We start from the raw sequence: 16,639 nt of genomic DNA, 5'->3' as shown, positions 1-16,639 counted from the left end.
TCACCTCCGGGGCAGGCGGGAATCGAACTCATGCGGAAGTGGCTTTAGCTTCTCAGTGCAGTGCTTTAACCCGCTGCGCCACCATTGAGGGCCTACCAGTATTTTTTTTTAATGAAGGAAAATATCTAATGGTATATTTGAAAAGTACATAAAAGCCTTACAAAATAAATATGTCTATTTCACCTATGTATTTATAATATGTATGAGACCCTCCTTATAATTAGTTTTCTTGTCACATTTTATATAAATGGCTGATGTTAGTATCTCTTGTCATAAAAACAAAGCCTTTTCAGGGAAAGAATGTGTTATTGTCTATTCACTACCCTCCAGTTACCAGCACGAAAGTTGTCTTTCAGAAGTAGTGCTTATGTATTCTTTCACAATGACTTTGTTGGTTCCTAAACTATATCTGCCTGATCTGCTGTCCAAAAGGCATTTTCCCCCTTTTCTCCAAATAGGAATTCCTTTAAAAAAAGATCAGGTTTTCTCAGATGATGTGAGTTTGAACAGTCTTAGTTGTTGATAAAATAGGCAACCAACCAGTCTATAAAGCTTTTCTTTCATCTGTACCAGACACTGAGTAGCGAGGGCTGCTGTCTAACCCAGGCCATTCAATGTCTAGCCCTCGTCTTCGGCTTGGCCCTATCGTGAGACTGTTCTCTGTGTAGTAATTTTGGAAAGAACTTGGTTAATGGCCTTTAACTTTTTCAATTACAAAAACTGTTAACTGGTTGGACCTTCTTGGTAGTACAACAGTTAAAGTCTCAGCACCATAAGCTAGCCACTGTGGCATGAATTCCATTCTTGGCAATGGAGCTGACCCACATGGCACGAGATACCTCTCCTCTCTCCCTTCCTGCTCTCCTCAGCAGTGTATTTCAATAGATCTGCCTGTTCTGCTCCCTGCTCTGTTTCTGGTGAACCCCCCCCCCCTACTTCTAGCTTATACCCCATTTCTTCTATGCATAAATCTTTTTTTTTTAAAGATTTATTTATTTATTCATACAGAACTGGGGTACAGGCCAGAGATGCGGAGGGTGAGAGGATTCACCAGAGACAGAGCAGGGAGCAGAACAGGCAGATCCATGAAGTACACTGCTGAGGGGAGCGGCGGGCAGGTCAGGCGAGGTCTGCCACGCCATGTGGTCACCTCTGGTGCAGGCAGGAATCGGACTCATGCAGAAGTAGCTTTAGCTTCTTAGTGCTGTGCTTTTAACCTGCTGCGCCACCAGGGAGGGCCTATGCATAAATCTTTAAAAAACAGCAAAAAAAATTAATTTGTTAATTATCAAAAATTGTCTTCCGGTTGAAATTTTTTTTTTCGAATTTATTTATTTATGCATATAGAACTAGAGTACAAACTAGAGGTACAGGGGCTTTGAGAGAATCCACCAGAGACAGAGTGAGGAGCAAAACAGGCAGATTGACAAAGTACACTGCTGAGGAGAGCAGTGGGCAAGAAAAGAGAGATCTGCCACACCATGTGGGTCACTTTGCTGGCTGGGGATTGAACTGCAGGCAGCTGTGGCCAGCTTCTTAGTGTGCCCCAATCCATTGTGCCATCAGGAAGTGCCCTGAAGTTATTTTTTAATGTCTTAAATTTTTTAAAAGTCTTCGAGGGCCGCCCTGGTGGTGCAAGGGGTTAAGTTTCTGTACTGTCAATTTATCTGCAGCCACTTGCAACAGGAGTCAGATCCCCAGCCAGGGAGGTGACCCACATGCCCCAGCATACCTCTCCTTTCTCACCCGCTGCTCCCCTCAGCAATGTATTTCAGTTAGTCTACCTGTCCTGCTCCTTAGTCTGTCTCTGGTGAATCTTTTCATCCTCCCACCCATACTTCTGCCTTATTTAAAAAATTTTAAAAAGTCTTTAACAAGAGGAAAATCAAAAAGAATTAGAATTTTTTAGATATCCTATTTTTATCTTATTTTATAAAGATTTACTTTATTTATGCAAACAAGATCTGGGGTATCAGCCAAAGATGTGGGGCTGGGGTTGGTTAAGTGGATTCACCAGAGACAAAGTGGGACGAACAGATTGACTGAAATACACTGCTGAGGGGAGCAGCAAGCGAGACAGGAGAGGTCTGCTGTGTCTTGTAGATTAGCTTTCTGGCTGGGGATTGAACTTATACTGCATTGGCTGCTGATAGCTTCATTGGGCTGAGACTTAACCCCTTGTACTACCATTGAAGCCCAGATACCTTAATTTAGATGTGTAGGTTGTGGTCTATGTAAGGCAGGGACAATTTATTTCCTGTCTTTATGTCTGGACCTCAGAAGTTTTCTGTTACTTTTCATTTCAGACCCATCCAAATGTGGATAAAAAACTTTTCACTGCAGAATCTCTGATTGGCTTAAAAAATCCAGAGAAGTCATTTCCAGTCAACAGTGACGTAGGGGTGCTAAAGTGGAGACTACAAACCACAGAGGAATCTTTTATTCCACTGACAAGTAAGTGCTTTTGCCCAGTTCCACTAAGCTAGTCCATGTTGAGAAGTAGAAATAGCCTTGGCTTATACACATTTATCTTCATGCCATAACAAATTTCTTTTTTTATAATAATGACCTTTCAAAATGGACTAGGAGTGCATTTTGTGTTTTAATCATTAGGTTTAATGTTTTAATAGCTTTAATTTGAACGTTAATTTTTAGTAGTTTATAGTAGACTGTTCAAGGTCCGCACTTGTCATCTTTGATTACCATCTTAACTTTCCTCTGTCTTTTCTGATGTTCTGATAAGCCTGCTTTGCTTTTCTTTTCAGTTAATTGCTGGCCTTCAGAGAGTGGAAATGGCTGTGATGTCAACATAGAATATGAACTACAAGAAGACAATTTAGAGCTGAATGATGTGATTATCACCATCCCACTTCCGTAAGTGATGTCCCATATAGCATCTTTTTTTTTTCTTTACTAGGTATATAGAACTAGTCTTTTGGAATTCAATTTGTAGTCAGCCCTTACCTCACTGTCCATTCTATGCTATTTGCTTCTTTAAAAAGCCAGTTGTGAAGTCATGTATAAAAGGCTATCTGCTGCATATTCCACTTAATGACATTTTGAAAAAGTTAAGGTGCTTAGAACAGAAGCCAGGAAGAAGGCATTTGACTATAAAGGAACTTTTGGGTTTGTTGAAAGTGTTCTGATTTGACTGTGATAATGTTTACAACAGTACATAAATTTGTCAGTTATTGGAGCTGTATACTTCAAAAGGAATGAATAAGTGAATTTTTCTTACTTTAAACCCAAAACAACAAGGGCCTCCCTGGTGGTCTCAGCATTATGAAGCTATCAGCCACCATTGCAGCCTGAGCTCAATCCCTGGCCAGGGAGTTGACCCATATGGTGCAGTAGGCCTCTCTTGTCTCTCCTGTTTTTTCAGCAGGCTGTTTCGTCAATGTGCCTGTTCTGCTCCCCACGCTCCCCACTCTGTCTCTGGTGGATCCTCTCACTGCCCCACACCTCTGGTCCTGCAACACCCCAGCTCTTATATGTATAAGTAAATAAAATAAATCTTTAAAACAAAACAAAAGCCAGTTTTCACTCTAAGAGCTGTTTTCAGGTGTTTGTCCTCAGTTTGTTCATGTAATAGTGTAGATTTCCAGAAGGAGGAGCTACTTCCCAGTCAAACTTTCTCTGATTTGTTTTGTAACTCTAAAAGAAATTGGGGTTTTCAGACTGAATTTTTCTTTTTCGCTTTGCTTTCTGAATTTTCAGATAACTAGCATGTTTTCATGGTAGCTTATTAATTCTTATTGAAACAAGATATTTGTATTAATTTCAGTAAATTTTCTATCAGCTTTGTTAAGGTTTAATAAATGTAGTAAACTATACATTCTTAAATTGTACAGTTTGGTAAGTTTTGACATATATGTACTTGTGAAGCCATTATCATAATTAAGATTATGCAAATGTCCATTATCCCCCAGAATTTACCTTCAGTATGGTTTTTTTTTTCTTTTTTAAGAGATTAATTGTGCATACAGAACTGAACTGGGGTACAAGCCAGAGGTGCAGGGGTGGTGAGGGGCTTCACCAGAGACAGAGTGGGGAGCAGAACAGGCAGACTGACGAAGTACACTGCTGAGGGGAGCAGCGGGCGGGTCAGGAGAGGTCTGCTGCGCCATGTGGTCACCTCCGGTGCAGGTGGGGTTCGAACTCATGCTGAAGTTGCTTTAGCTTCCTAGTGCTGTGCTTTAACCTGCTGTGCCATCAGGGAGAGCCCTTCAATATGTTTTTGTTGTCTGTTTAAATTATCTACTTTGTAGTATTGTTTGTAAATACTTTTTACCTTCAGTTTATCTCCATAGTAGCATTTCCAGAAAGTGTGCACTAGTCTTACTTCACCAGTAATTCCCAGCTCTTTGATACCTCTCGATATCTTCTCCCCATGATTAAGTAAATTAATTATAAATAACCAGTAAATGTATGGTTATTTTACTATTATATTACCCAGTTTTTTTTTTAAAGATTTATTTATTCATGCATTCAGAAACCAGGGTACAGGCCAGAGATGTGGGAACTCACCAGAGACAAAGAGTATGGAGCAGAACAGGCAGGTGGGCTGAGGAGAGCAGCAGGCAGGACGGGAGAGGTCTGCTGCACCATGTGGGTTATCTCCCTAGCTGGGGATGGAACTCGTGTAGCAGTGGCCGAGGATAGCTTCATAGTGCTCTGTTTTAACCCCTTGCACCACCAGGGATGCCCCAGTTGTTATTTTTATAGAGAACATAGTACTAATTTAATTTGTGGGGCTTTTTTAAATCCCCTTTTGATAATTTAGGCATTCATTTGACCAGGTCTGGTTTTAAACATTCTTGTTACTGTTTTTTAAAAGAGATTCTATTACCAGTAAGATGGTATAAACCAAACCATATTCACAGCTTCTTCATTCCTCTAGAACAATAGGTGGCTGCCTTGAACTGTTGTAGGCTTTGGGTGTGGTGACAGATGTGGGTTTTGTTTTGTCAAGATTTATTTTACTTGGCTATTTTTAGTTTGCCGCAATTTTTGGGCCTCTCCATCTACCCTATAATTGTGGTTATGGTGGTTTCCTGTGTCTTAGCTCAATTTTGCAATAGTCTCTAGAAAAGACCCTTAGACAACATTTTATCCTATTGCCTAGAACTGATTGAATTAGAGGTGATCAGAATTAGAATTGTAGCAAGAGTAAAAGGAGAATACACATGCAGCTTGGACCATAAAATTGATAGCGAGTTAATTTTGTTAGATCACCTTTAATTTATTTGTCTCCTTTATTTACCTTGCCCCTAATGTAAGCCTAAAATGTCACTGGTGAATTAAAAGATGGTAAATTGGGCCCTTCATGGTGGCGCAGCAGGTTAAGGCTTATCACTATAAGGTGATCGTAGCCACTGCAGCACCATTTCAATATCCAATCAGGCAAGTGACTTACATGGAGCCCGCTGCTCACTTCAGCCTTGTATTTCAGTCGATCTGCCTGCTCTGCTCCCCATTCTGTCTCTGGTGAATCCTCTCACCTCCCGCACCTCTGCCTTGTACCCTAGCTCTGATATGTATAAATAAATAAATATTTTAGAAAATAAAAGAAAGATAACGCACCTTACACATTTGTAAGTCTGATTCCCATGCTAGCTCCATATCTACTCCATCTATTGGAGTATAGACCATAGGCATATCTGACAGTTAACTATGGTTGTGTATCTCTGCATTTAGCGAATGTGTGAGATCCTTAGCCAAGGTGCTAGGACTTTATCTGATACTTGAAGTTATTAAGGAGTTAATGTATATATTTTTTAATTTTACATGTATTTTAAATCATTCTTCCTTTTTGTACCGTATATGCTCTCAGGTGTGTCCTCATAAAATTCCCACCACCAATTCATCGATGCATCATAATCCCTTGTGTTTTTCCCTCCCCTGCAGAATGTCTCTGATTTATAGTTGCTTGTTAACTATGTTTTTTTAATTTATTATAATTATTTTTTTCATGATCCCTATTTGGTTCCCCTACACACCTCCTATAAGCATAAACATCTGATGTTTTTCTTTTTCTTTCTGACTTAATTCACTGAGCATAATCCCTTCCAGCTCCATCCATATTGCTGCACATGCATGAGTTTATCTTTTTGATTGCTGAGCAATATTCCATTGTGTGTATATTTTTGATCCAGTCAGGTTTTTAGCCATTTGGGTTGTTTCCGTATCTTACCTATTATAAATAGTGCTACAGTAAACATTGAAGTAATGTTTTTGTGTCCATTGGGTAGATGCTTAATATTTTTTTTGAAGACTATATGTTATAGGTAGAATTTGAGGAACAAACTGACATTTGTGGTTGGTTTTCCTTGGTGGAGTACTAGCTCTGGATAGTTAACTTGCTGGTTGTTTTTCATAACAGGTCTGGTGTCGGTGCACCTGTGATTGGTGAGATCGATGGCGAGTATCGACATGACAGTCGGCGAAATACCTTGGAGTGGTGCCTCCCAGTGATTGATGCCAAAAATAAGAGTGGCAGCCTTGAGTTCAGCATTGCTGGGCAGCCCAATGACTTCTTTCCTGTTCAAGTCTCCTTCATCTCCAAAAAAAATTACTGTAACATACAGGTACCCCATTTTAATAAAGAGCTTACATGGGGAAAGCTATAGGACAGATGCCAGGTAAACAGTAGAATTTGTTGGTCAGAACAAAAAAAGTCATTTTGTCCCCTATGGATCATTTTATGACTCATATGAGCTTGATCAAATTCCTTACCAGTTTTATTTCAGTTTTCCTCTGTCAAAAGAGTAAGGAAATTGCATACAACAGTACCGATTGGATTATTCAGAACTCGAGTTAGTTACCTGTTTTTTTGTAATTGTGTATTTTTTTTTTAAAGATTGATTTATTTATGCATACAGAACTGGGCATAGGCCAGAGGTGCAGGGGTGGTGAGAGGATTCACCAGAGACAGAGTAGGGAGCAGAACAGGCAAATTGATGAAGTACACTGCTGAGAGGTCTGCTGCGCCATGTGGGTCACCTCCCTGCCTGGGGGTGGAACTCTGTGCTGAAGCAACTGTGGCTAGCTTCACAGTGCTGCACACCAACCCGTTGTGCCATCAGGGAGGGCCCATAGTTGTGTATTTTAGAATCCATTTGCCAAAACACCTATAGTTTACTAAAGCCCTTTGTAATACCACTTGATTTGAACCAAGGAATGAAAGAACTTTTTTTGTTTGCAAGGCAAAATAACTATCAAAAGATGTGATTTTAGTACAACTTGTTAGTGTTTGATTTATTTCATATTTTCTCTATGTTAATAAGAGTCAGTTCTTTTGTAAAACTCTGTCCTTAGTCATAAGCAAAATAATGGAAATTTTTGGACTATACAGTTAGATCATTATTTTGAACTTACTGTTTCTCCAGTTTTTGAAATTGTGTTATAAGTACCCACTTTATATTGCCCTCCCCTTTTGATTTGTTGATTTATTTGTTATTCTGATACGATCTTCCAGATAGTCTCTCTTCTAAGTGTTGGGATTTATAATTTCCTCTACTGGATGATTGCAAAGAGCAGCTCATTGGTGTTTTCTCTCTCTCTCCTTCCATGACATCTCATCCTTTGGCACTTAATAGCATAACCCTATCAGTTATTGGGAGCGCATTGTTGAACCTAAGACACTAGATAGAAATATTCCTGTTTGGCTCAACAAAAATAAACAAGCCCATCAAAAAATGGGCAGAAGAGCTAAAAAGACACTTCTCCAAAGAGGAAGTACAGATGGCCAGCAAGCATATGAAAAAATGTTCAGTATCACTTGTAATAAGGGAGATGCAAATTAAAACCACAATAAGATACCATCTCACCCCAGTGAGAATGGCACATCTTCAAACAACTACCAACAACAAATGTTGGCGAGGATGTGGAGAAAAAGGAACTTTCCTGCACTGCTGGTGGGAATGCAAACTAGTACAACCACTATGGAAAACTGTTTGGAGGTTCCTCAAACTGCTAAACATGGAGCTTCCCTACGACCCAGCAACCCCACTCCTAGGTATCTACCCAAAAGACACAAAAACACTGACTCAAAAAGATAACTGCACTCATATTTATTGCTGCTTTATTCACAATTGGAAAGACATGGAAACAACCCAAGTGCCCAAAAGTGGATGACTGGATTAAAAAGGTGGTACATATACACAATGAAATATTACTCAGCAACCAAAAAATAAACATGCCTTTTGCAGCAACTTGGATGGAGTTGGAAAAGATCAGGCTTAGTGAAGTAAGCCAGAAAGAAAAGGAAAAATACCGGATGGTTTCACTCATAGCAGGAGTATAACAGACCAGGCGAGAAAATAATAATAATAATGAACAGCTATATACCAGAGACATTATGGGGTGGACTACTGTATTTTGGGTTAAAATGTTAATTAATTACTCTAATAGAATGTCTATGACCTGAATAGGTTTTATAGGGCAAGAATTGGGTGGCTACTCATTCTAGACCTTTTAATTAAATACTAATGCCATTCTGTCTCATCCCAATAGTTATTTTTTTTTATCTAGAGAACAAATTAATTGTGTTAGTGGGGAAGAATGATGGTGTAAGTTGTAGCTATGAATTCATCTTTTTTAGTATTTCTGAGTTTTTTTTTTTTAAGTATTTCTGAGATTTTAATACTGTTTTTAGTAAAGGAATTTCATCTGTTTCATACTGAGAATCTAGCACCTTGGAGACTCTCTTTCTGATTTACCTTACTCTTTTGTTTGTTTTCCTAGGTTACCAAAGTGACCCAAGTAGATGGAAACAGCCCCGTAAGGTTTTCCACAGAGACCACTTTCCTGGTGGATAAGTATGAAATCCTGTAATACCAAGAAAGAACCGAAAAGGAAAATTTTCAGATTTAATAAAGAAGAAGCCAACAGTGGCCGAAGAGTTTTTTCCAAATCTACAAGCCATTGGAGACCCTTAACTTCTGATACAATGCACGATTCTCTGCGCGCAAGGACCCTCAGTTCACACCCTCAGTGTTTCAGTGTCACAGAGACATTCATTGGCAAAAAAATGACACAAACATGAAGGGAAAGGCTGCTGATTTCTTTGGCAGATTTTATTGGCCAGCAGGAAAACAAGCTCTCCAGAGAATGCCCCAGTTACCAAGCAAGAACCTTCTCTGCCTTCACCTAGTGCTCCTTTACTTTAATCTTAAATACAGTTATATTTTGTACTTACTGCTTTATTTTTTAGACGTTTTCTCTGCAGAAACTTTTAATCTTTCTTATTCCTTTCCTCTATTTTTTTTTTTTTTCTTTCTGTGCATTCAGTCAAACACTAGAGCATTCTGTACAGGCATTGTATTTGTCAGGCACTCCTGGGACACGTAGATTAATCCATGCTTGGATTTTTGGATTATGCAGGTGAACTGTTTTTAAGGGAGATGAGGTCAAGAAATTAAAAGAGAAAGATGTCTTGTATCCTTTTCCTATATTCAGTCATCTTTCCACTCCTCTGCCAAATGGTTTTCCTTTCGGGTCTGTCCCCTTATTGTAGAACAGTACAGTGAATCCTACTTGTGTCAATATTGAGGACGGCTGAGAAACAGTTTTCAAATGGCAAAATCCCCACTTCAATATGTCTGGGAGGAGAATGGTTAAGTTAGGGTTTTCATATCTACAGGTAATCATGTATGCTGCTAGAGCTACTCGGGCCTCCGATTCTCCACATTGTGCATACTTCAGCTAAAACAACATCTCACAATCTTTGTAATCCAGTCACATTCCTCACATTCACCACCTCCCTTTTCCTTGCTGTTCTCAGTTTTTTCTTTTCTAGCAGAGATGAGATTATGATTTTGGAAGCTGTGAGTACGGTGAGTCTCTGCCAATTCCATGAGCTACAAGTTATGAGGGGACTCCTTTCCATCGCCAGGATTTTATCATTAGAAGAGGCAGCTTATTACATTGGTATATAAAGATTACCCATGTAAACACCATTTTCTTCTGCTTGTCTAGCACTTTCTCACCCATATCTGTTTCTTTTTCAAAAATCCTCTTTTCCTTCCATAGCCCTTTTCTACTGAATGTCATCAAGTAGTGGTTGATTCAGCCCCATGGAAAAGATGACATCAGCCAACCCAGAATTGACTTTTAACCCAGTATTGCATTTAGTAGGGTTGGTGCAGTTGCTGCCAGGCCGCGGCACACTGTTGAGGGGAAGAAGCAGATGACAGTAGGTGACCTGCACTTCACCTGGTGGAGAGTACCCACTCTGAACAACTGGTCTTCCCTGCAGTCTATTGTACTTAAAGCAATCACAGATGGCCACGGATGGAATTGTTTGCCAAAGAAATTTCTGGCCTTTCCCTTTACTGCATCAGGGAAGAATCCTTATCTCTTGATTGGTTTCCACATGAGGCTTTTTTGAGGAAGGGGACTGGAACAAGAAATCTGTCATGTAGTTAAGTAGACAAGAAATCTTATTAATCCAGTTTTGTTTGAGAGTTGCTTGTCCATATGATTTTTTAAAAGGTTTAGTTTCACAGAAACCTTTTTTCTGGAATTACTTTTGGGGTAATATTTAAAACGAGAGACATTTTGTAACCCTGTAAAATACCTAGGGAATATAACATTCCAATGTACACAGAAGGCAAATTCTTTAATCAAATAAAGAGTATTATAAAATGAATGTTTACTGGGCTCTTGACTCCGATACTTTGCTGATTCAGAATAATGGGATCTAAGATTAAAAATTAGTAAGTTTTTTTTTTGTTTTAAGAAAATATTCATTGCCTTTTCTTGTATTACAGATATGTGTATTTTTCTACATTTGAACACATAGTTTTTGAATCGATTGTTATTTACATAGTTTTGGACTTTTTGTCAGGGCTGTTGTAGAGTCTGAAAAATGAGACTTAAGCTGTGTGTCCTGCATCTATGTGATCCTGCCTTTCAGGGATAAGGTGCTGCCTGGACCTTTTTAGCTGCAGTGACTTTGGGCAACTTTTTTTTATATCATTTTGTACATTTTTTTTTTCCATCTCAATTGTAATCCCCGCGGGTTTCCCATCACCAAGTCACCCGTGTGCCATCACCATAATCAACTTTGGGCAACTTTTTTTTTTTTTTAAAGATTTATTTATTTGTGCATACAGAACTGGGGTACAGGCCAGAGGCTCAGGGGCGGTGAGAGGCTTCACCAGAGACAGAGTGGGGAGCAGAACAGGCAGATAGAGGAAGTACACTGCTGAGGGGAGCAGCGGGCGGGTCAGGAGAGGTCTGCCGCGCCATGTGGATCTCCTCCGGGGCAGGCGGGAATCGAACTCATGGGGAAGCAGCTTTAGATTCTCAGTGTTGTGCTTTAACCCGCTGCGCCACCAGGGAGGGGACTTTGGGCAACTTTTTAAAGACCTATTTATTTATTTATGCAGGCCAGAGATGCAGGTCATGAGATGATTCACCAAAGACAGTGGGGAGCAGAACAGGCAGACTGACTGAAATACACTGCAGAGGGGAGCAGTGGAAGGGACAGGAGAGGTCTGCTGTGCCTGTGGGTCACCTCCTTGGCCAGGGATGGAACTCGTGCTGCAGTGGCTGCCATAGCCTCATAGTGCTGTGCTTTAACCCGCTGCTGCACCACCAAGAAGGGGCCCCAGTAGCTCAGCTTTTCAGTTGCCTTAGTTTCCTCAAGTAAAAACGGATGCTGGTACTTAATAAGGTTGGGGAAGCATTAAGTAAGTTAAGTAGTAAGTACGTTTACTGTGTTGCCTCTTAACTAATAAAGTCAATAAAGGGCAATTCTTATTGTGACCAAAAAAAGAAATAAAATGAGGTTTCATCTTAATGATAGTTAGAGCTTTTTCTTCCTCATTAGACAAAAAGCTTTGCAGTTTTTAAGGCAGGAACTAAATGGTTACCTAGTTTTGAATCAATGGTTGCCTTGGGAGTTAATTCAAAAAAGGCCTTATTTAGCTTGAAATCTTTTGAGTATCAACACATTGGAAGGCAAATTATTCTCTAATGAATAAACATATTTGGAATTTTAACTGTAACAAGCTTCTTTAAAAAAGCTTATTTTAATAACAAAAGCCAAGATTTTCTATTTATTTTTGCTTAAAAGTAATAGTATCTCGTCTAATGTTGCTGAAGTGTCATTTGGCTCTCAAACTGTAACTTAGTCCAATGAAACACACACCAAGAACCATGCTGCACCTCCCCTCCCCCAACTGGTAGCTAATCCTTCCACAGCATCTTGGCTTCTTGTGAGGGAGTCTTAACAAAATAATTAGATGTGAGTGAGCATTCTGTTTAATGTAGGAGGCTTGTGGTTCCTGCTGCAGCTTAATTCTACATAGTAGAGGTAAGAATTCCACCCCCTCTGTGCTCAGGTGTTCCTTTTTAAAAACATCAGCCATTCATTTTCTCAGTAGTTTGAACCCCAAATGTATCAACCAACCCATGCACCTCTGACAGGAGAAACTGCCTTCCAGTTAATTTACATTAACTAGGATTGGAGAGATTTCCAAGGCTGATAGAGAATAGTCTTTAGAATTTCATATTTGGCAGGGCTTATTAGAAGAAAAACTAACCATGAAGACTAAAGGCTAGTCTTGAGAAGCAACAGCTGTCCCTATTTACAAACCTTTTTTTTAAGATAGTAGTGTTAATTACAGCTAGTGATAGTCAACAAGTCTCAAATGGATGAAAACAAGACCTAGGAAGCTTTGCAGGAATCTCAATAACTCCAAATTGACTCCCCTTTGTCGTATCCGTTTTCTACCTTCATGTCTCTACCTTCATGTCGTCTTCTTTCTCCCTGTGATAAATTTATTTGCAGTTGGCTATGGAGCTTCTTTGAAACTCCTAGAAGATCCACAGGCAGGTTGGTTCTGTGCATTGCTTTTACCAAAGGACAGACAGCATCTCTCCAGGTATTAGTTTGAGAAGCTAGTAACTGGTGTGGAGGCAGGCTTTTAGAAAAGGTAGACTACCTTTCCAAAGCAAGCCGCTGCCTCTCTCTCTCTCAAGGTCAGGTAACCAGGCAGGTTTTAAAGGCTTAGGTACCTTCCTAATCCACCACCGAAAAGTTTTTGCTTTGGTGTTCATAGGGCAGGTGCTAAATGGTTAGTTGGGGCTTAGTTCAATTCTAGAATGTGCTCATAAACACCTTAATGTTGATTACCAAATGGGTTATTTGAAGAAGGCATTACAAATTCATGGCCAAAGAGAAGTGGAAAGAAGTCTTGTTTTTCAGTTTTTTACTCAAATGCAAATAACATGTGTAGGGTAAATGGAATTAATCAGGGCTTTTATGCCATTTGGCCTCTGTTGCTATCACCTGGGGCTTGATTGTGTTGCTGTAGAAGGCTCTTGGGAGCGTGGGCGTGGGGCAGGCATGTCTGATTGTGGACACCTGGAGCATGGGTGTGGCATAATAAGTGTGCACACCTGAGCCTAGAGCCCAGGGACATAGTGACGGCTCTGAGAATGAGTGGTGTGACTACAGAAGAGGCGATCTCTAAGACAACTAGGAAGAGAGTTTCTGCTCCTTTACAGCTGCTAAAGATAGGTTTGAGATATTTCCTAAGTTGGATGCGGTGAGGAGTAACTTGGAGTCATTGCAGCAACCACGCCTATGCTAATGATGCCTGAGTTCAGGACCCAAAGAGGCCAGGAAGAATAGCTCTCTGGGTATGTAGCTATGGGGATCACTTGCTGTACGGAGCAATAATCACCTCTTTCAGGGGCTGGAGGGAATACAACTTGAAGGAGGCACAGAGGTGGGCGATGTGCCTCGGCAAAGGCAGGAGGAGTGTGGAAATCCTCTTGTGACATTCATAGCCAAGTGCAGAGGGCCTTAAAAAATCTTCCACACCCAGCCTTCACCCTCTCCCCCTGCTTCCACTTCGGAAAGTCTGAAGCATGCTTGGAAAGCTGTTTTCTGCTTTCTTCTTCTCTTCCTCCCCCTTTTCTGAGCTCCCAGCTGCTCGACCTCTTGCATAACTGTGAGAGAGCACTCAGTTTTTCTGATGGGCTCCAGATGTGGAGCCGGGTGAGGGTGGAGGGTGGGGGCGGTAGGTCTGTGGTCCCCTGAGAGCTTTAACTGTGGGAACATACGGCCCTGTCACAGCATGAGCAAGGACACATTGCACAGCCTTTATACTGGGCCAGCTGGTCCCTGGGCTAGGACAGAGCAGTTGGGTGCTGTTTAAAAACCCTGTCTCCCCCTCAGCCGCCTCCATGGAAGGCTTGTTTATTCTCTCAAATTCCCTCTGACCAAGACAGTGAAGTGCTGGGGGTGGTGAAATAAGAGTTATGTGAAGTCTCTGAGGTACTCCAGTCTAAGCCCCTTCCCCCAAATGCTGTCTTGACACATAGGATACAACAGTTTGGGTTTCCTTTTTTCTCCTTCTTTTTACCAGAATAGCCTCAAAATTACTATTGTGGCCAGAGTTAAAACTCTCAAGAGTCTCAAGCAGTATGAAAAGAGGAAGAATAAGAGGCTTTCCCCCCACACTCCAAACTCCATTCTGGGGTTTCCTGGTACCCGTAGCCCCTACTGTAGTAGGATCGTTCAATCTTTTTAACTACAGCAAGTCACTGGGGATAATGTCATCCCCTCCCCCTTCCTGTCCACTGCCTGGTGACAGAGCTCCAACCTCCAGCTGTGGGGGCCCCCTGCTATTACTGGCCCTGTCAATGAATGACCAGAGATTCCTGCAGTTCAGCCTCCTGCTGATTCTGAGCAAAAGAGACAGGACACAAACTTAAAGTTACAGAATCAGGATTTGTCCATGTGGAAGAGGATAGATGATTTTTCTGCTACCTGCCCTAGCTTGGAACTTATGCCAGCTTGGGGGGCTTTCTGCCCCCTCCTTTGGGGAGCAAATCTCAGGTGGTCCCTCTAACTGAGGTTAAAGAGGTCAAGTCCAACTGAGTCCACCTCCCTAGGGCCTTGCCAGTCAGTTTCCTGGGGCAAGAGCTGGCTTTGCAAGGTAAGGATCCACTGTCAGCACCAGATTTCCTGGGGAGGGTTGAGACGGGTTAAAGTGCAGCACTAGGAAGCTGTCTGTAGCCACTGCAGCATGAGTTCCATCCCTGGCCAGGGAGCTGACCCACATGGCCCGGCAGACCTCTCCTGTGCCCCTCAGCAGGGTATATCAGTAGATCCACCTGTTCTGTTCCCCACTCTGTCTCTGGTGAATCATTTCACTGCCACACCTAAAATGGTGTGCTCAATGTGTACCTGTAACTTGCTTCCCAATTCCAGTGTGAAACCCAGCAGGTTGTGCAGATGGAGCTCCCTGAGGGAAGATGGTAGCTCCTCTCCGCTTCCCTGAACTCTACAGTTTGCAGGGCACTTGAGCATGCCACCTTAGACCCAGGCTTAGGAAAATCTGGGAGGCCAATGTGCGGGGTTATCGGTACCATTTACAGTTCTTCATGATGGGGCTTGGAATAGGGTGAGGAGCAGGGGTGATCTGGTACCCTCAGTAAATGTTCTGGAGATGTTGAGAGTATGTTGTTGGGGAGTGACTATGAGGGTCACTGGGAATCCAAGAGGGTTCAGGGTCTAAGATTTTAAAAGAAGCGAGAAACCATCAGAAAGCACCCTCTCAGAAGTGCCTTAAAGCCTCGTGGAGGGTGGTCTGGAAGAGTCCGAAGGAGGTGAGAGGGGGAGAGGGGTGTGTGCGCACAAGCTGGTGGTGCTGGTGGAGAACCCCAGCTGCAGAGATGAACAAAGCAGGCGCTGTGCTGGCCAGGGGAGGTGCTGTGGGAAAGGGTGGGTGGGGGGACCTTGGGCTCCAGCCCCACAAGGGCGTCTTCTCTGGCTGGCCAGGCCGACCGGACGGGACGGGGGACGAGGGCGGGGACTGAGGAGGGCGGGACCGCTCGCTCTCCTCCCACTCAGCGGGTTCCTAGGGAAAAGCAACAGTGTCCTGAGTCCACCGCCGCGGCCGCCGAGCCAGCGAAGGGGCCAGTGTCCCCTTCTCCACTATCCCTGCGGGTCGCGCTCTCGGGGCGCTGGCACTGGATAAGGGGAAGGCACAGGGCTGGGCGAGCGCCCTTCATCAGCTCTGGCCTAGGGAGCCGGAAAGAAACCCGTGGGGGACGGAGCGTTGTCCCAGGTGAGTCCGATTAGGGAAAGGGGCTTTCCTGCAAGCCGCCCCCCAGCTGCGCCGCCGCCAGAGGGGGCCCTCGGCTTCTCCCGGGGAGGGACCGGGTCCCGGCCCCTGACAGCGGGCCAACACAGTCTGGGGCTCGTGCACCCGCGCCCCACAGCTGCCTCTGCGGTCAGCGGCGGTCCGGGGAGCTCCGCACCGGGAGGGAGGCTTCAGGGGCGTCTCGCTCCGGCCCTCTGGACGGCGGGGAGGGGACGAAGGCGGGCGCGGAGGCTTGGGTGTCTTGCAGGGACTTCGGGGTGCGTCCAGGTGGGCGGCCTCCCGCAGGACCCAGCGTCTTTGGAGGGCGGGAGGCCGGGCGGGGCTGCTGGGGAGAGTCCCAGGCCGGGCCACGCCCGCGCCATCCGGATTCGGAGCCCGCGCGGAGTTCCCCGACCCCGAGCGGGGGCGGACGAGTCATCGGCGGGGAGAGCGGAGGGGGCCGCCGCGCGGTCACCTCCTCGCCCGCGGAGGCTTCCGGCGGGCGGGCTGGAGCCAGTGGGGGCTCCGCCGGG

The 16,639-nt window shown here is 43.3% G+C and overlaps 2 protein-coding genes across 2 annotated transcripts in view; both read left to right on the top strand.

Moving 5' to 3' along the window:
* Positions 1–10,645, top strand: part of ARCN1 (archain 1) — a 30,081-nt gene extending 19,436 nt beyond the window's left edge. Inside the window, exons 7-10 of the mRNA XM_004689203.2 lie at positions 2,307–2,454; positions 2,766–2,874; positions 6,383–6,587; positions 8,746–10,645. Coding sequence (XP_004689260.1) covers positions 2,307–2,454; positions 2,766–2,874; positions 6,383–6,587; positions 8,746–8,835 — 552 coding nt within the window. The 3' untranslated portion in view covers positions 8,836–10,645. The remainder of the gene's footprint in view (positions 1–2,306; positions 2,455–2,765; positions 2,875–6,382; positions 6,588–8,745) is intronic.
* Positions 10,646–15,907: 5,262 nt separating this feature from the next.
* Positions 15,908–16,639, top strand: part of PHLDB1 (pleckstrin homology-like domain, family B, member 1) — a 42,879-nt gene continuing 42,147 nt past the window's right edge. The window contains exon 1 of the mRNA XM_004688825.2: positions 15,908–16,091. The gene's annotated coding sequence lies outside the window, so the exon portion shown is untranslated. The remainder of the gene's footprint in view (positions 16,092–16,639) is intronic.

Source organism: Condylura cristata, unplaced genomic scaffold, assembly GCF_000260355.1.
Source record: "Condylura cristata isolate star-nosed mole 26May11 unplaced genomic scaffold, ConCri1.0 scaffold00025, whole genome shotgun sequence".
NCBI classification, from domain to species: Eukaryota; Metazoa; Chordata; class Mammalia; order Eulipotyphla; family Talpidae; genus Condylura; species Condylura cristata.
Note: the sequence above shows the minus strand (reverse complement) of the source record. Positions and strands in the feature narration are given on the sequence as shown.